Source organism: Sorex araneus, chromosome 2 (assembly GCF_027595985.1).
Source record: "Sorex araneus isolate mSorAra2 chromosome 2, mSorAra2.pri, whole genome shotgun sequence".
Lineage (NCBI taxonomy): Eukaryota > Metazoa > Chordata > Mammalia > Eulipotyphla > Soricidae > Sorex > Sorex araneus.
In genome coordinates this window covers 59,384,711-59,405,084 of record NC_073303.1, presented here as the reverse complement: position 1 = coordinate 59,405,084, position 20,374 = coordinate 59,384,711, and the positions used below count along the sequence as shown (strand labels likewise).

The 20,374-nt window shown below is 45.3% G+C and overlaps 1 protein-coding gene across 1 annotated transcript in view; it reads right to left on the bottom strand.

Moving 5' to 3' along the window:
- Positions 1 to 2,489: 2,489 nt before the first annotated feature.
- Positions 2,490 to 20,374, bottom strand: part of RUNX1T1 (RUNX1 partner transcriptional co-repressor 1) — a 171,725-nt gene continuing 153,840 nt past the window's right edge. The window contains 2 exon segments of the mRNA XM_055124995.1: positions 2,490 to 6,645; positions 18,654 to 18,844. Of these exon segments, the coding sequence (XP_054980970.1) occupies positions 6,370 to 6,645; positions 18,654 to 18,844 (467 nt within the window). The 3' untranslated portion in view covers positions 2,490 to 6,369.

The following is a 20,374-nucleotide window of genomic DNA, read 5'->3' as shown; positions in this document are numbered from 1 at the left end:
CACCACATATTTCTAGCTGCAGATGCACAATTGTACTTGCAATTAGTATTTATTGAGTGCTAAGTGGGTACTTGGACTTGTGTGGGGCTCTCCAAAGAGTTCTACCTGCCTTGATTTATGGAGGCACAGCCAGGGCAACCAGGCCAGTGTTCTCCCCACTGCCCCAGACCCCCTCCGGGTAACTTAACTCTTGTGTGACAGTAGAGTATACTATTCCTGTACGAGAGCTTTAGCATTCAGAGCAGAAGAGCAGGTGTTTCCTCTCTTACCTGCTTTCTCTACGTTCAGTTTTGGTTCTGAAGCCACACCTGGCTGTGCTCAGGGCTTGCTACTGACTCTGCACTCAGGAATGACTCCTGGTGGTGCTCAGGAGACCCTTCTGGAATGCTGGGATCGAATCCAGGTCAGCTGCATGCAAGGCAAGCACGTTATGTGCTATACTATCTCTCGGGCCCTAAATTCTTTTTTAAACAAATCATAGTCAAGTAAGCAACTATATTGTCTTAATCTAAAAAAAATTCTGACTCCCCATGGATCACATTGAATTAACTGTCGGGTTCACTATTCCCTTCCCTGGCCCCTAAATGAGGTTGCATGTTATTCTCAGAATGAAAGAGAAGTGTCTCCGGTGAACTGTGTGATCTGCAGTCTTCCTCCTTGCTCAACCTGACCTCGAGCCCATGCTCCCTGCGCACTCACACTACCACTAACAGTTCCTGGAGTTCTCCAGCTAGTCCCCCTATTAAAGGCTGAGTATCTTTGGAAATCTTGGAATGTGCTGTGTGAATTGGAAAATTCTAAAACCAGAGCTGTTAAGACCGTGGAGAGAGGCGGGAGAGGGGAGATATGTGTGTCTTTGTCTGACCCAGCACCACATATGGTCTTCGTGTATTTGTCTGACCCAGTTTCCCTATTCTGGCTGAGAACAGACTGGCCAGGGACAGATTTGAGCAAACACAACTTTATTTATTCACCTTGGAGTAACGATATAGACCCCCGTACAGAATAGGATCCCTTTGCTCATTCCCCACCCACCCATTCCAGAGAAAGAACTGCACGCTCTTTCTCGGCAGACACACCCTTTATATTATCAAATACATCATTAACACTTCTTAGGAAAAACAAAAGGTGTCGACCACCTCGAAGTCTCTAGATTTTGTTCGTAGCTTTCATATATAAACTACAAAGCGTTTCCCATTCGTCCAACATAGTCATGTGTATGAAAACGTCACAGAGGTGTTCTCAAGAACTACTTTTAAGGGAACTACTGCAATGGCTCCTGTTTGTCCTGTCTGCTTAGTTTCTGGCCTGTTCCACTTCGAAGAGAAAAGAAGACATATTAACACATCAACAGACAAAAAACTTAGGTCTGGTCTGGCTGACCTGCCTTCTGTGAAAATTAACCATCACCAAATTAAGTATCCAACTCTTAATATTACAAGTTGCGTGTGGGGGGGAGATAGGAAAAGAGGAGTCCGTTAGTAATCTGAAATAACCTTCTTAAAAAAATATTGTTTTCCTTGTGTGTAGTACCAAGTTCCTGAAGTAAGAAAAGCCACATTTCTCAGAAAGACAGTAGACAAGCTAGGTCTTAGGTCAGCAACCCAGCCGGTCCAAGAAGTGAACGGAAGGTCCCAAGCCTTCCTGCCACTTTCTCAGCATTCGTCTCCATGCCCTTTCAACAGACACAATCTTGGCACATGCTCGGTCAGACTTATCCCTTGCAGTGATTATTTGGCCTGTAAAATTGAGAACATTCAGCGTGAAGAGAATCTGCTAACAATGCAATACATATCTTAGAAAAGCAAAACCCTGTGTTTGGAAAATTACACACAGAAAATAGCAGGGTTGACGGGGTAGAAGAGAAGGGTTAGGGTTTCAAATTCTAACCAGCTTTCTAAGGAGAGCTCCAAGATCACCTGGTCCGAGGGGATAATTTGGGACTTCCCACCTGGAGACCGCCACAGTGGATTTCATTAAACAAAGGACAGGAAACAAAAGCAAAAATGCTGGCAACTTTCAGAAGGGTGTCAGACTAGAAGGAAGAGATGGAAGCCCAGTGCCGCCCCTGTGGGCCCACCGCTGACATGCGCAGGTCAGCCATGCAACAGCGGAGCCAGGACTTGGAAGGTTGGGGTACACCTCTCCAGAGTTAGACATTCCTTCCTAATCTCAACCCAACAGACACCAGAGAGTCCGTAACGCCCCGTCGGGTGCAGCAGGCCGATTAAGGAAGCGTTCCTCTCCTCTGGAAAAGTCGCAATTCTTCATCCACTCTCCCAGCTTCTTTAGGCTGGGGAGCATCCCCCCCTCCGGCCCCCCAACTAAGCTGGCTGGCGCTTCCTGACATCATTCCCTAACCACCCATCACGGCTGAGCCAATTTCCTGTTAAGAGGGGCAGATCTTCTAGCAGAATAAATTCTATAGATGTGCTTCAGCCTCCTCCAAAAGGGAACCGCCCACCCCGGCCAGGGCCATTGGGTGAGTGGGGCGGATGGGGGGGGGCGGCCCTGGCCCACAGAGGATAAGGGAGGCAGAGAATACAGAATTTTTTTAAACTTTTTTTTATTACACAGTAAAGAATACAACAATACCTGAATCATACTTTAAAGATTCACAGGTTGACAGACCATACATTACAGTCCAACTAAGGAAAAAAGGATAAACAAGAAACCACAGTTCAGACATAGTAGACTTGAAAGCTCAAGAGTATGCTGACAAAAGCAGGACGCCTAGCCCCCACCCCCCCAGTGTTAGTCTACCATTCACTTGTGGTACATGTCTGAATTAAGTATTGCACAACAACTTTAATTTTCACAATAATGTCGCAGAACCCAAAAAGAATAGGTAAAAAAAAAATTATTTCAAATCTGCATTTCAACAGTCTCCAATTTTTTTTTTTCTGTCCCTTGAGGAATTCGGACAACAAGGAGTCGCTTCCTTTCCCTAAGTATTCCAGACATAGGCATGCTTTGCATAAGTAAACCAGCCTTGAAATTTTTAAATCCCCAAGACATGCACCTACACATAAAAAAAAAAAGTTAAGAAAAAAAAACTTAAAAAGACAGGTGGCCCTGTCACACACAGTCTCATGACAGAGAAAAAGAGAAAGAGAAAAGAGTGAGAGACAGAGATAAGAGATAGAGACGGACGCCCTGTTCCTGTCAGCGACCACCGATTCTATCCAATGAAGATAACTTTTTTTTTTAATGTGTTATACCTACAAATTATACTCTCACATAGCCTGTATATAAGTGACAAGCAAAAAAGGAAGGTAACAAAAGTTTTTCTTTTCTTTCTCTTCTTTAGGTTTATGAGGTCTGCATTGTTACCAAGAAGTGATATGGTTTGCAGCTGTATGAGCTTAACTTTTGGTATCCTGGTTCTTTTGTGCCCATTTGGTTTGACTAGACCAGTTTTTGTTAGCTACTGGTGCAATATACATGCTGTCAGAGGTAGAGTGAAACTTTTTGCCACTGAGGAGAATGTAGCAAAACAGGAGAGGAAGAGGAGGAGGAAGAGGGGAAGCAGGAAGAGGAATCAGAGATAGAGCTCAGAGTTAGGGATTTTTTTTTTTTGTATTTGTTTTCACTCAGGGTGCCCTGAATTAAAAGTAATGAGACATACTGTACTAATCCTTATTTTACACACTAGTGTTAAGAATAACAGTGCTGTTTCACATACATCACAGCTTCTAGAGATAAAGACGAGTGGGTATGACATACCTCATTTTTGGGATTATTTAACCCTTCGTAGCCTAGAACATATAATAGCTCTGTAAGAAAGGACTGTCCAGTGTCACATGCAGACTAGAAAGCAGAGTGAGGTCAAAGGATTCTGGGAGCACCATGATAAATATAACCCATTCAGAGCCTGGCTATGTGCTTTCACGTCACTGTACGCAGGTGTGCTGGCGGATGATATCCAACATGTAGCTAGATGGTATTTATTTGCTCATCTGAACGTTCTAAACGAAAAAGTCTCTTAGAAAACAATACCGAATGCCACCCCCAAATTAAAACAACTTGATATAAATATATGGGGGGGAAGCTAAAATTAGTTTTAGAGACAACAGAGCAAACCAATTTAAGATTGCTTCTTAGTAGATAGTTAAAAGCCATTTAAAACTGGCTACATTTATAAAAAAAAAAAATCCAAAGAACCAACCAACAACAAAAAAAAAAATCCCACAAAACCCCACAAAGCTAATGGATCTTTTTCAGATTTTAAAAATAAGTGCCTGGTGTGTCTAGACGTGGAGAAGTGTCTTCCCAGCATCGGGAACTTTGGTTGTCTGTCTACACAGCCTGCAGCATTGCCGAGTCCTCCTAAAGCACACAACCACATCCTGGGCTACTGTTTTCAAAACTAACAAGTAGTTCTGGTCTGGACCCTGGACAACGAAGGGTTAATGAATTCACACTATACCTTGCTGAACACGTTTAACCTGCTGATCCTCGGAAAGGACTACTGGTGCTTTTCAAAATTCCGATTTTGGTCCATCAGATCAGTCTTTGGCTGACTTCCCTTTTTGTAAGAATACTGTATAACCTGGCATTCAGCAGAGTTAAAGCTGTCAGACGACACCTCACCGTTTGGAGCTCTAATGAATTATCTTTTCTTTTGTAAAATTAGAAATACTTAAACAACCTTACAGCAATATGCATGCACTGTCTTTTTTTTTTAAGTAGGATATCTTGTTATTTAATTTTTTTAAAAAAGTCCCTAATAATGATTTGAAACCAAAAAAAAAAGAAAAAAAGAAAAAGAAAGAAAAAAAAATTCCACTACTACACTATGCTACAGCTAAACTTGGTGAAATGGCTCTAGCATATTTAAAAAGTTTGCTCAAAATAAAAAAAAAAGGAAAAAAGAAAAAGAAAAAAAGAAAAGAAAAAGCATGCCTAGGGAGTGTTTGTGACAGTGCAAAATACATTTATGTACATCCCTCTTACAAAAACACCAATGTTAGCATTCCGTGAAGCATGCTGGTTTTCAGGAAAAAAAATCCTAGAAGAGTGAAATAGCAGCTCCGAAAGATAGCCTTTTTTTCTTTTCTTTTCTTGAGGACAACCAAAAGAGTCTTTTTTTTTCTTCTTTTTCTTTTTTTTTTCCTTTTTTTTAACTACTAGAGAAATATCACTATTACATACAGATATAAAAGCAGCATAGAAAGATACAGGTTTCTCACCAACTAGGAATAAGGAGACTAAATGTGGGCATATGGTTAAACTACAATGCATCTTCACATTTGTCCAACACATTTACAAGAAAAACACCATTGGGGAACCTCACAGGACAGAAGTGTTTTAACACCAAGAGAACTACTAGTTTGTAATTAAAAATCCAAACAGGGTGGGGTTGAAAAAATTTGGAAAGGGGCTGGAGCTGGAGCCACCAATTTTTGTAAAATTATTTTTCAATATAAAATGAATGAGCTGGAATAGACCCAATGTCTTACTCTGTGGAACCTTGCAAAAGTGAAGAAACGTTGAAGGGTTATTTAGGGCAGCTGGCTGGTGGCAAGGCTGCCAGAATGCTAATTAACTGCAGGCTGAGTCTCTTACTTCTGTGTGCGTGTGTGTGCATGTGTGTGCGTGTGTGTGTGTATACATATATATGTATATATATGTATATATATATATATAAAGGAGCCTTCTGTGTTTAGCATTTTTTTTTCTTGCTGCTGTATTCATACATCCCACTGCAAATCATCTTTCATTTTTCATTCTGTTGACCTGGATATTATTATTTCTTTTCAGAAACAGGAAAAAAAAACGAACATCTGTGTCTCCTTCCAATATGCTACACATCTGCGCGTTTTGTGGCGGGTCTTCGAAGTTCAGTTAGCAACCCACGGACGCCATTCATCTTCTTGTTAAAATGTCTACTGCTGTAGCCAATGGTCATGCCCTGGAGGAGTTTCCTCTTTTTTTTTTCTCTCTCTCTCTCCATTATTGTATATAAAGAACATTGTGACTTTTAATATTAGCATTTTTGCTTTCAACAGCAATTAGCAATCTCTTGGTTTGCTGTTTGGTAAAGCATCGGTTAATGAGGTCATCTAGTTTAAAATCCCAGCTACTGGAACATAACAGGGAGGAGGTCAAATCTATCATTTCATGTTATATTCTCTGCTCTCTTTTCAGTTCTCTAAGGAAAAGATATCTCTGTTATCCACAATCAGTCATTACGACCCGTTACTGGCCCAGTTTGACTACCGCCTCAAGATACAGTTAGGTTCTCTCTCGCTGAAGGACTGAAATAGGATAGTTCGGATCTAGAAACAAACAAACAGAAACAACTTTGAGCCTCTGAGGATGAGCGTTGGTCGTGCGTCTTTTCCTCCGCCAGTTCTGAGCTCCCATCTAGCGCGGGGTGGTCTCTATGGTGGACGGGGTGCCCGGGGTGGTGGAGCGTGGGGTGGCTGCTGGTGGTGTGTCCATGGGGCTCCCGGCCCCACTGTTGGGTGTGACCGAGGAGCTGACCGCCGGCGTGTCCCCCTGCTGTTGGGCCTGCAGGGTCTGGCCACAGATGTGGTGGTGTTTCTCCCAGTCTTTGTGCTGGCAAAACGAGCCACAGTACCGGGCCGTGTTACACCCACTGCACGTCTCACTTGCTTTGCGGCCGCAGTTCCAGCAACTCTGAAGCAGAAGGTACAAGAATGCAAAAGTCCAATTAATACACGGAGGAACGGGGTGGGGAGCCCGGTCCCCTCACTGACAAGCATTCAACCGTCAGGACCAACCTTCAAGGAACACACAACAGAGAGAAACAGGGCCCAGCGGGTGGTGCGACCACAGCCCACGTTTTCCTAGCAACCACTAGAGCATTGTTTTTTTTGTTTTTTGTTTTTTTGGTTTTTTTTTGCTTTTTGGGTCACACCTGGCGATGCACAGGGGTTACTCCTGGCACTAGAGAATGTTTTAACAAACTGGCTGAAGCACCTTTCTGCCCCTATGATAAAACCAATGCCGTCTCCATTCGTTTATTTTCCCATCTCCAGCCCAACCACACTTACAAATGACTAAACTTGTTTCTTGCCTCCCACACCAAATTGCTCAGAAACAGAAATCCATCTCTTCTTGCAAAAGATTCTTCCTTCTTGATTGCGCTGAGACAGCACAAAAAAAACTAGGCGAACTCTGTATTAGGCTCAAGGAAGTGAAATGGAGTGGGGGAGGTTTCTGTTCCCTTCTCCATCTCAGACTGAGACCCGGGCAAGCCATTTTAATCTTCCATCCCCTGGGCAGCTTTTCAGTGGAACAACAACCACGTGGCAGGGCAATCTCAACGCTCCATCCCTCTCTCGCTGCCCGGAGCACAGGATCTTGGCTTTGTTTTTTCTCCAATATCCTCTAAGCATCCCGAACACGGTCTGACAGGCAGTAGGTGCTCAACAAGAGAAATGGATGGACCAGACTGCGTCAAACTGGGCTCGGAAAAATTAGAAAGACTAAAATCAGGGTACTAACTAATCCTTATTTGCATACAACGCTTCCAGCTAATGAATGCCCTTAGCAACTCTGGGGAGACAGAAAAGCAAAGAGAACGAAGACCCCGAATTCTAGAGGGTCCACTGCCAAGTTCCTGGGGTCCTTTAGCCACTGAGCTTTAAACTTTGAGATAAACACATCAAAGATCCAGTGAGAGGGATCTAATTAAATACAACTGGTTGCTTTACTTGTTAGTTGTTGTTATTTCAGGTGAGAGTTGCTGAGGGGCTGCTCGTGGCTCTGGACTCGGGGTCACACCTGCTGGTGCCTGGGGGCTCATATAAGGTGCCAAAATACCCAACCAGGGTCAGCTGCATGCAAGGCCAGCACCTTAGTGCCTGTACTCTGCAGCCCAAATGGGTCCTTTGAAATCTCCCCTAGGTGTGGGGTAGCCAGATGGCAGCAACAGCCAAGGGGTGAGAAAAAGATCACTTCAAAGGAGGAAGTGAACTTACTCTCCTCTCCAGCCCCACTCTCCCCAACTAGAGCCAGGGAGCTCCACTCATCCCTCACACTGTTCCTTGCATCTGTTGGGCTTCATTAAAGGTGCAAACTGGGTGGCCAGAGGTGGCCTTGAGCTGCTGAAAACACCCCGGGTGCTATGTGTCAGCTCATCACTCTGGAGTTCTATCTTTTTTTTTGCTTTTGGGGTCACACCCAGCAATGCACAGGGTTTACTCCTGGCTCATGCACTCAGGAATTACTCCTGGCGGTGCTCAGGGGACCATATGGGATGCTGGAAATCGAACCCGAATTGGCCGAGTCCAAGGCAAATGCCCTACCTGCTGTACTATAGCTCCAACCCCCACTTTGGTATTCTTGCTTTGCCATGGATTCTTGCTCTGTGTACCACGTGCAAAAGAGTTTTTCACATTCTCCTAGTTTTGCCACCAGATGAGGAGACTCTTCTGAGTCTCCGAAAGGCTGGACCCTCATATGCTCAAACTCTCCATTCCATGCTTCCATTGTTCACCATTCAGAAACTACACCCATGGGCTGGGGCGATATAGTACAGCGGGTAGGGCATTTGCCTTGCACAAGGCTGACCCGGGTTCGATTCCCAGCATCCCATATGGTCTCCTGAGAACTGCCAGGAATAATTCCTGAGTGCAGAGCCAGGAGTAGACCCTGTGCATCACCGGGTATTAAAAAAAAAAAAAAAGAAGCTACACCCCACGGGGGAGGGGAATCCGAAGACAAATTCTGTATGTACACAGCTAAAGAAATCAGAAAAAGATCTGTAAATGACATAAGTAAAAATAAAATTGAAATACAAGATAAGGACCAGAACAGAGTAATTTTTTCCTACTTCAATTTAATGCATCCCCTCCCACCTCAGAAGATGTGACCTTCTCGCCAGAGGCCTTAGAACCATGACCTGAGGTTTTTGTTTTTGTTTTTGCTTTTTGGGTTATACCCGGCAATGCACAGGGGTCACTCCTGGCTCTGCACTCAGGAATTACCCCTGGCGATGCTCAGGGGACCATATGGGATGCTGGGAATCGAACCCGGGTTGGCCTCGTGCAAGGCAAACGCCCTACCCGCTGTGCTATCACTCCAGCCCCAACCTGAGATTTTTTAAAGCTCTTCCCTGAAAGTGAGTCCAACCGTCCTGCGTGCAGTGGTGTCCAAGCGCACAGGGGCCTGGCCCTTCCCCACGCAGCGTCCAGAGTGACGCTGGCTTGAGCCAGTAGGAGCCAGATGGATCTGGGATCAAAGTCGGCAACTCAGCGATACTTCCAAATTGCCATCAGAAAATCCCAATTAGAGAACAGACACCCAGATCCAAAACAATATTTTAAGGAAATTAAATATCTAATCTGAGTCAAGTGGCTTCTTTAGGAATACCCCGTGCGAGGGCTCTCGTTTTTCTGGCAGAGGCGCCTTTTGGCAGACACAGGAGCGGGAACTGCCCGGCCTGCTCAATGGGCCCTTCAGATGGAAATCAGATGCAGGCAACATTCTCAATTTAAGCTGATTAAACACACAGACTAAACCAGGTAATTACAAATGCCTGTTGGGGGAGGGGGAGTGGAAAGAGGAGACAGAATGGGGACTTCTTTTTTTTTTTTTTTTAAAAAAAAGTGTTTTCAAAGATGGGAACAATTTTACAAATAAAAAAAAAAATGGAGTTGTGCCAAATGCAGAAACAGATGGTTTGGATCGGGAAGCTGCTGGGAATTGAGCCTCACCGGGTTAGGGTTCTGGCGACTTTTACCTCAACTTCCAGTCTGAAACTGTTCAATCTCACTCACTTACCACCCACCACCGGGGATGAAAAACAACCTTCGGCTATCTGAAAGGACAGCAAAGAGCAATTCAAATGGGGGGAGACAGAGGGAAATCTATGTGTGTTTTTTTTTCCCCTCCGTTTTAACTGCTCAAGACATTGCGCTACAAAGAACGTGCAGGCAATTCTGGCACAAGTATTCAACTAACAGAAAACTCCAAAGCACACATTCCATTTCAGAAAGCTCTTCAGTGGGGGGCAGAGAGAGTTCAAGAGGCTCAGCGTGCTTTGCATGTGGGGGAGGCCTGAGTTCAGTCCTGAACACCACATGGTCCCCTGAGCACTGATGAGAGTAACGCCCAGAGCACAGAGCCTGGAGGAACAGCCTCAGAGGACCACTGGGTAGAGATGCGGAATCCCCTGAGTACCTGAACTGCTAGTCTGTGGCGTGATGCCAGCCGGGGGTGGAGAGAAGCACTAGCTTAGCGCAGGAACCTGGAGAAAAGGTCCAAGAACGCTGCTCTCGAGGCTCCAGGCTCTCCGATGCTCACAAAGGTGGAAGTGAAGGCACAGAACGCCTACACTCTATCTTAAAAGCAGGGGTGCAAGCTGCGGATGCGCCACCAAGTTTAATGCTTGCCTATGTGTGCTTCTGACATTCAGACGGGCATTTCCCGATGGGGTTTGTTTCATTCATTCATTTTCCATAAAGCCGAATTTCTCTTAGAGTCTGGCGACTGAATTCTCAGGATGGCGTAAGAGACTCAAGATTAGTATGTTACGGCAAATTTCACTTCCAGAGCTCCTGGAAATATAGTCTTTCTGTGGATGAGCTAGTATTATTTCCTCTGTGGCATGAAGAATATTTTCTTTGAAAAGTGCAAACCAATCCACTGACCACAGCGAGGCTATGACACAGATGGAGAAGCAGAGGCTAAGCGGAAACCTCTCTCCCACCTTTTTGCTAAACTGCTACAGGTAGAAATAAAACTGATGGGCGGAAGCTTCTGAATCTCAAAGCTGCATGTCAAAGGTTGCTGATACTTTACTTCCTATCAGCAATTCTACCCCAAGAACAATTATTTTCTTCATCTTTTTCTTTTAGATACTCAGAAAGGGGTCTTTCTGGCTTACAGGTCAAATATATCCTTGCTGGTTCTTAGTGCTGGAAACTTCCTTTCCAACAATAACAAAAAAAACATATTCTCTTGAATTATTTTAAGTTTCTCTGGCCTTACACATCTGTAACTCTCCACAGTAACCCTCGACAACAGAAAGATTTTAGAGGAATGATTACCATTTCAGGTCCTTGAATGAGAAGAACTCTACAGAATTCTTCTTACATTCATACTAAGCTCACAACATCTAGAATTTCTATTGCATTTGAAAGTCTGAAGGAAGCCCTGTTCACATCTATTGAAACCGAAGAAAATGAGGTCAGAAGAATTAATACATTTTACTATAAATGACTTAAGGTCACACATCTATAAAACCCTGTGGCCACTGCTTGGTTCTCTCAAATCTTTGACGTGAAACCAAGGACTTTCTCCAAAACGCTAGACAATGTCAATTCCAGACTTTTCCTCCTCTCTTTCCTGTTTGGTCAGAACAAGACTAGCAGCCTGGCTGGTGGCAGAAATGAGACCGAGTTTTACTTGTGCCCAAGAAAAGCTATCACAGCGCCTAATGGAAATGACTCCTAGTTCCGAAGAGCTTGGTGGGGTTGACTGGAGCTTCGGTGCCAATGCTGTCACCTGGCGGGGTGTTGGGACCATGTGCTAACCCATCACTTAAGCTCTTGGAGCTACTCCCAGTAGAACTGGAATAATACCAAAGGGTAACTCAGGAACATGCAAACACTGAGCGCAGTGTCTGAGCTTCAGAGGGTCCCAATACCACCACCTCATCCTTTGGGCACTGGCTGGGAGAAAGGGAGACTAAATAGATGCCTTGCTTCAGAGCCCGTGCAGACAGCCCTTACACCTAACATATTTTCGGGGGGGGCGGAGCGATAGGACAGTGGGTAGGGCATTTGCCTGGCATGCGGCCAACCTGGCAACCCATAGGGTCCCCCAGAGGAGTGATTCCTGAGTGCAGAGCCAGGAGTGACCCCTGAGCATCATCAAGTGAGACCCAAAAAGCAAAACAAAACAAAACAAAACAAACCCCAAAACCCAAGTAAAACGTTGTCGAGCCAGGAGAGACAGCACAGCAGGCAGGGTGCTTGGGTTACATGCAGCCGACAAGGCACCAGTGGGTGTGCAACCCCCACCCCACAGTAGAAAGTTTTCTGCCTAAGCCTGTGACCAGAGGCACCTGCATCTATGACAACAAAAATACAGTTATGTACGGATTATATCACCACAGCACCAGTGACCAAATACCTTTATCTTTGACCTACTGTCTTCAGACTTTGGGAAAACTCACAACTACTGGCCATCTCTCTGTCCCGCCTTTTAAAATACCCATCACTGAAATTCCCTCATTTTGGTTTCCAAGACACTATAATTTTGTCTCTTAGACCATTTCTTCCTCTACATTCATTTTCTTCCAGTAATGAAGGACTGGCATGAGAAATTATTTTGCAGAGGCAGGAGAGATAATACAGCAGGTAGCAAAGACTTGCGCGTAGCAATCTGAGTTTGATGCACAGCAATATGGTTCCCTGAACCCCATCAGGAGTAATCCCTGAGCATAGAGCCAGAAGCCCTGAGCATTGCTCCGTGTGCGTGCATGTGCGTGCGTGCGTGCGTGTGTGTGCATGCGTGTGTGTGTGTGTGTGTGTGCGTGTGTGTGTGTGTGTGTGTGTGTGTGTGTGTTTCCTTCTTAGAGCATTCCTTGTCTGGTTCCTGCTATAGAAATGACTTTCAAACCTGCTGCCCCAGCCCATTTTCCTTACTAAACTGCGGCCCCTTACTGCCTGTGCCCTAGTTCCACTAAAAGTGGCCACGCTCCCTTCACGCTCCCTTCACGTTCCCTGGCTCTGCTTCATGCCTGCACCAGCTCAACACCAGCCGCACAGCCCTTCTTTTCCAATTTCACTCTGAAAAGGCCTTGCTGCTGCCCTGGCCCGTACTGCTTACTGTGGCTGCTGCAGGGCTTGCGAGCCACATGGACCAGGGCCCGGGCCCCGAGGGTCAGCCACAGGTGGCATGTCGTCCACCACACCAGCCCCGGCCCAACCAGGAAACGGATCACTCACCGACTGCTCCCAGATCTGCCCTGCTCCTCTGGAAGCAGATTTGGTGATGAGAGACTTACTGATTTCATTTTCACGGTGCTCAACCACCTAACAATCTAACAGTCACACCAGCAGCACCCCGATGTTACACATGATAGTCAGCAGAACCCCAAGATGTGAGATTCTCCAGGCTGTGCCCAAGCAGTGAGCCAAACACTTTACACACCACAGACACCTCTGGAATCAAACGGCTGTCGTAAAAACCAAAACAGAACACTTTGGGGATATTTTGGAAACTAGAGCTCCAGGGCATTCCCTAAGTGTCCCGCATCTAAGGATCCACTAGACTGACTACTCGGTGATGCTTATCAAGGAGCCGTGCAACAGGGTCCTCCTAGAGTAACCTGGAGGTGATCATGCTCTCCTTGGAGTCCCTTGGTGGCATTTCCAGTATGGCTCATACCGCCACAGCCCCTTGGCGTGGGGCTCAGGCCTTAGAACTCAGGTTCCCCTCTTGGATTCTTCCTGCCAATCAGCTACATATAGGCTCTATGTGATGTATTTATATATTTAATATCATCGAATGCAGGACATCTGAGGGGGCGATGTGGTAATAATTATATAGGGCCAGCACGGGTCACCTGGGGCTGTCTGGCTCAAACTGGGATGGCAGGTCATCTGTATCTCATCTTGACATATTACAGAAGGTGACACTGGACTATTTAAGGCTCTGTGTTCAAACGGCCTTTTGCAGTCCAGAACTTTGTCAGCTGGATTAAATGACGTTTTTAAGCCCTTAACTCCTGTTTATTCACCAAAAAAACAGAGGCATCGTAAGTCTTCCCAACTGGCCACCCCGTACAAAAATCCTGGGCAGCTCAAAGTCAGGAGGCTGATGAAGGTAGTTCATTCCAGAGAAATCACCTGCGCACTCATAGGCTGCAAGTCCACTATTAAATCCCAACTTCTGAGGCCAGAGAAATAGCACGGCAGGTAGGCCATGTGCAGCCAATCCGGGGTCAGTCCCTGGCACCCCATAGGGTCCCCCAAATGGGCAGGGGTGATCCCTGAGTGCAGAGCCAGGAGGAAGCCCTGAGCATCGCCAGTGTGCCATGCCCGCCCAACCTCCTTCACAAAAATCTCAACTTCCTCTTTCTTGAAAACAGGCATCAAATGCTGACCATTCTAGCTCGAAACCATCTAATCAACATCTGATTTTCTCCATGCCAGGCCCACGCCACTCTCTACCATCATCTTCCTCCTCTTTCTCAGGATGGCCCCTCTCTTTCATCTCCTCAATCTGTACACTGTCGTAGCACAGTAGCACTGTCATCCCCGTTGCTCGTCAATTTGCTCAAGCGGGCACCAGTCACGTCTCCATTGTGAGACTTGTTGTTACTGTTTTTGGCATATTGAATACGCCACGGGTAGCTTGCCAGGCTCTGCCATGCGGGCGGGATACTCTCGGTAGCTTGCCGGGTTCTCGAGAGGGACGGAGGAATCGAACCTGGGTTGGCCACATGCGAGGCAAATGCCCCACCCACTGTGCTATCGCTCCAGTCCTGAATAATCTTTCTAAGGCACTCATCTGCTACACAGCCATCCTGCTTCCAAACTCGGTGAAGATTCTGTTCCCATCTCTGCCTGCAGTCTGACGAGGCAGTGGGAAGGCCAAGCTGAGAAGTAGAAAGAAGCGGGTGGTCATTTCCAGGCTATCCTTTAAGCAGAGCAAGAAGCCCAAATTTTCTCCAGAAGCCTTTACACACATAACTCCACAACTCAACTATATTTCAAAAATCTCAAGATCTGACTGTTTCTCCAGAAGCCTTTACACAATAACTCCACAACTCAACTATATTTCAAAAATCTCAAGATCTGACTGTTTCTCCAGAAGCCTTTACACAATAACTCCACAACTCAACTATATTTCAAAAATCTCAAGATCTGACTGTTTCTCCAGAAGCCTTTACACAATAACTCCACAACTCAACTATATTTCAAAAATCTAAAGATCTGACTCATCTAAAGAACTGTAGGCTACAGAAAGCAAGGAGTGATGCTATATCACAGAGCTTACAGTATCAGGACATAGTATTAAAGACTCAATAATTTGTTATTGAAAGAATAAATGAGTAAGTAGATAGGAGGTGTTTAGTGTTACACATTATCAGATAAACTACCGGGGACAAGCATGAATAGAATACATGAAAGAATGCCCATTAATATCTGAGCATAGTTTTCAAATCAGCAGTGCTTATATTTAATGGAAATGTTTTTTCTCTAATTACTATAATGGCCAGGCCTCTTATATTCCCAAGAAAATAATTTTAAAAAATTTCCAAAATTGTACTGGAGAGATAGTAAAGTGAGCAGGATGCTTGCCTTGCAGGCAGCTGACCTGGGTTCAACCCTGGCATTCCATAGGGTCCTCAAGGTCTTCCAGGAGTCACCCCTGAGCCAGTAGTATGGTCAAAGCACCAACTGGCCAAAGGACCATTGGGTGTGGGCCCCCAAATAAAATACAAAACATTTCCAAAGTTAGTGCTATCTGAGCCTTCATTAAGGCTGAAAGACTAACAACATGCAAGCCCGAAAAGCAAAGCAAAGAATCTTGAGAAGCACCTGCACTGCCTTCTCTGAGGTCCACCTGCTCATTCATGCAGTTCTCTGATGGACTGAGCAGGCTCCCGAACCCCAGACCAGACTCACAAGGGCTGGAACCGGGAGCGCAGTCCAGAAAGCCAGGGCTGTGATGGTTCTGCACCAAAGGGCCGGAAGAATGACTTAAGGGTGTCTTGTGAGCATGACTCTGACCATGGCGTATCTGCTCCCTTCCATCAAAAGCTGCAAATTCTGAAGGAAGGCCAGAGCATAAAGGGAAGGCACAGAAAAACACACACTGGCTTCGCACTATTGCTCTCTCCCACTGGAAAGAATCTGGAGAGGGAAAGACTATTTGCATAATATTCAAGACAGGCTGGCAAAAGGGGCTATCGAACTGGACTGACCACCAGCACCACTTTGGCTGTTCTCAGTCATGGCAATGCTGTGGAAAATCAGTGAATACAACCGAAACAGGGCTAGCGGATTAGTTCTTTCATACCCCGCTCAAGTCTTTGGTCAAACCACTTTCTTGTCAGATTGGAGCCTCCTAGGTGGTGATCAGGAGACCCAGAATTTACTCCAAGCAACTGTCAATCAGTGTGGTGAGGAACAAAGGGCGGCAATGCAGAGCTGCTGGAGCCCTGGGTGTATGGACCACCAGGACAGCCAGAGCTGCACCTAGCTTTGCTGGAGCAGGGGACGCCCTGGGTGCTTGCTGACTGAAGTCCAGGTGCAATGTAACCTCTAGCATCTCCCACTTCTCAACCACACTTAGAAAGGATTACCGGGGCTGAGCGGTAGTACAACAGGTAGGGTGTTTGCCTTACACGCAGCCTACCCGGGTTCAAGTCCTAGCATCCTATCTTGTCCCCTGAGCATCGCCAGGAGTAATTCCTGAGTATCAATCGGTGTGACCCCCCTTTCCCCCCCCAAAAAAAAAGATTACCAGAGAGTATGCCACCCTGGATTGATTGCATCCTATCTATTATTTATCATATTTACCATTTAGTATAAAAAATATACTTTAAGAAAAAGTATCTCCTGCATGCAGAGCCAGGCAAGCTACCCATGATGTATCTGATATGCCAAAAGCAGTAACAACAACGTGCTCTTCGTGTTCTCGGAGCAAGCAGATGCCATTGGGAGACACTAGCATGTGACAGGGACAAATGAAGATGTTACCGGCGCCCGCTCAAGTAAATGGATAAACAATGGTTTGACAGTGATAAAATACTTTAAAATGTTAAGTGCTAGTGTCAAGATCATATATTTCTGGATCGGTTTTAGGAACCAAAGGTGCCTGGCCAGAGATGCTGCAGTAGGCACAGAGAGTGCCATGCGCATGCCAAACCTGGAGAGGAGGGAGTCCTGAGCACACAAAGGTCTGGAAGAAACCCTGAGAAAACCCTGAGCACCCTCAGAGAAGACCCTGAGCACCACTTGGGGTACACCCCACCACAAAGATACAAAGCTTACAGACATAGGAGAAATACATGCTGTTAGGGACCAAATCCAGAAACTTCATTCTCAATTTATTCCTAGACATGTATCTTTCCTTTTAGGGACCAACTAATAGTCTCAATGTATGAACATTTTATGAAAGCCCGAAAACATTCCTGTGAGAGTGGTAGTGTCACAATCATACTGAGCTGAATGAAGAAGGACAACTCTAATGATTAAAACAACAACAAGAAGAAGATCCTTACATATCTTGACCATAAAATGCCAATAAAATTGAATTTACATCGAGCTTAATTTGACAATGGAAAAGTCAGCAGTTAAAGGGAAGATAAACTTCCCTTTGTCCCTCTTTCCTTTCCTGAGAAACTTTAAAATGTTGGAAATCAATTCCTTTTGTCCTCTTGTTATTCATCTGCTACACATTAAATAGAAACTCTGGGCATCAAGTGATTCCTGCAAGGTCTGGTCTTTCATCTGCGAGAAGCCTGGTACAAATTAAATTCTTACTCTCCCTCACAAATTATAGATCTGCATTGTGCTCGGCCATTGATTGATCAGTCAGGTTTTTGCTGGGTCAGCGTGGCGTGGCCGCAAAGCTCCTTGGACGGGCACCGTGGTGTTGTCTCACTGTGGAGCCTCCCCACGTGCTCAGACCTGACAGATGTGGCTCTGCGTGTTGTGCTGAGAAAGTGTTCAGTAAGGCACATCCCTGAACCCTGAGCTGTGTGTTCAAGTGTATATTGTGTGTTGCTTTGAAATATGCATGTTGTGCTATAAAATGACTATAGTGGCTACTACAAATTTTATGAAAAACAGAGCCATTTGTGTGTGTGTGAGAGAGAGAGAGAGAGTGAGAGTGAGAGAGAGAGAGAGAGAGAGAGAGAGAGAGAGAGAGAGAGATGCTATGAAGTGAGCATGAGGGCAGAAAAACCTTGGATCTCTGAGAGAGGGTGTGTGTGTGTGTGTGTGTGTGTAGAAAAACCTTGGATCTCTGAGAGGGTGAGAGGGTGGGTGTGTGTGTGTGTGATGCTACAACATGACCATCGTGATAGCAGAAAATCTTTTTAAAACTCGGCACAAACATTGCCACCCCCTTGCTTCCAAGCAGTTAAGGCAGTGGCGCCGAGCCCTGGCACGCTCTCTGAGAAGCACAGCCCTGCTAACTCCCCGCCACTGAAGAAACCCGCCCCCCACCCCCCGACGAGAGCATCACCTACACAGCGCTAGGAAGTTGCAAAAATTTCACGTCGAACCTGCTAAAACTCTGATCTGTTCCCCCACTCAATATACCCTAAACAGTTTCTTTTATTTATTTATTTATTTTTTTTGAGTTATTCTTGGAAGACTTCCTCAATGCAACAATGTAATCACATCTTGATCGCTCCCCAGGTGCCAGGACTCTTCAAATTATCCCGATTTCTGGAGGCTGGAGCATAGCACAGCGGGGAGGGCATTTGCCTAGTACCCGGCTGACCCGGGTTTGAGTCCCAGCATCCCAGATGGTCCCCATGAGCACCACCAGGAGTCACTCCTGAGTGCATGAGCTAGGAATAACCCCTAAGCATCAGCAGGTGTGGCCCAAAAAGAAAAAAAAAAATTATCCCGATTTCTCCCTCCCTCCCAGCCCCATCCTCAGCCCCAGCCCCAGGGTACTCGTGGGCGTCTCCGGGCTCCTCTCACCTCGCTGGAGTCCTCCTGCTGATTGATGACGGCCAGTGCGTCCTCGGCCGCCTGCCGCTTGGCCTCGGCCACCGTGCGTTCCATCTTGGCGCGCTCGGTCGTGATCATGTCGTGGGCTTTCCGCTCGGCTTCGGACACGGCTTTCTGCAGCTCGGTCATCGCCTGGCGCTTCACCTCGTTGACAGCCTCCTCTGCGTGCCGGGCGGGCCAAACGGGACAAGAGAACAGCGCTCCGTTAGCACAGCCCCCGGACTGCGAGAGGCACGGGGCGCACCGCAAGGCGGGTGCAGAGCGCACCGGACAGTTACGGGGGAAAGACACAAGGGTCTGGAGAAAGGAGACGTCAGTTGGTTGGCTTCTCTGGGATGGGCTCTTATGAACAGAGGAAGCACACAAGCAAGGCTTCGTGGGAAAAGGGACGAGATTATAGTAGAGTACATCTAGTTATATACTTTAATATATATTAATCTAATATTAATTTATATATCATTTATATATTACACATAAGGTTAAAGTATATTGGAAAATTATTTTGCTAACCAGAAACACAGAAATAGAAGCAGAAATACAACAGTGAAAAGATAACTCATCTAGCAAGTTACTGACAAAGATCTTGGAGTGAGGGCCAGAAATCAGTGAAGAGATAGAGATAATCCCGCTGTTCCTTTTCTTAAATTTTCTGATTAATGTGACTGCACCATGACAGACTATACCATAGTGATTTAAAAAAATAATTTTCCATATCCATATTCTAAATTGTTGCCCATCTACGTATCAAATATATGGGCAGTTTTGCAGAGACAACTGTTGCACTGGACAGGTATAATTGGAGCATTCCACGGGGCAGAATAATCAGGTCTAACTGCAAACCTGCAAGGTGTCAAATTAGCTCGCTATTTTGGGCTGTGGAAAGGGTGCAAAGATTTGACTAATGTACAACATAAGATTGACAACTAAAACAAGTAATTTCCATTAAAAAAATTAACTGTTCTAATTAACAAGGGAAAATATCCTCCCCTTGAATTAGTTTATCTAATTTTCATCTTTATTCAAAGCAAAATGACAATGATTAATTGAAAATTTAATAAGCAGTAATTATTAACTTGGCAAACCTAGTACCAATTAACACTCTATTAAAACTAATTATGACACGTTTCATTCAAGTGTTTGTACTTAATTGTTTCACCCACTTAAAAAGCACCTTAATTAAATGTTCTGTTTAATTAAAAACATAGATTCCTACTAAAAATGTTTTACTGTAGATTAAAAATGGAAGAGGTGCAAGTACTCCTATGGTTTCTTTACATTTCTGCATTTTATTTCACACATCTAGCCTTCCTGACTTAAGCCCTCTGCTAGTAATTAACTGTCATGACTTTTGTAGCACCCTTATTTGAGCACCATTATTTCTGTTGCTTAAAATCATCTGCAACTGCTGCCTACCAGGAGGATAAACTAAAATATAAGGGAAAGATACAGGTTGGAAATACTGACTAAATATGCTAAGCTTGAGGTGGCTTCAAGATAGGCCATTTACAATCTGGAGACAGGGGCTGATGTGCTAGTATAAGGGGATAAGGTGATTCCCTGGGTTTCATCCTCACCATCCCATATGGTCCCCTGATCGTAATCCCTGATCCCTAAACACAGAGTCAGGAGTAACCCCTGATCATTGTGTGGTGTGACCCAAAACCCAAAAAACAAAATCTGGAGAGAAACCC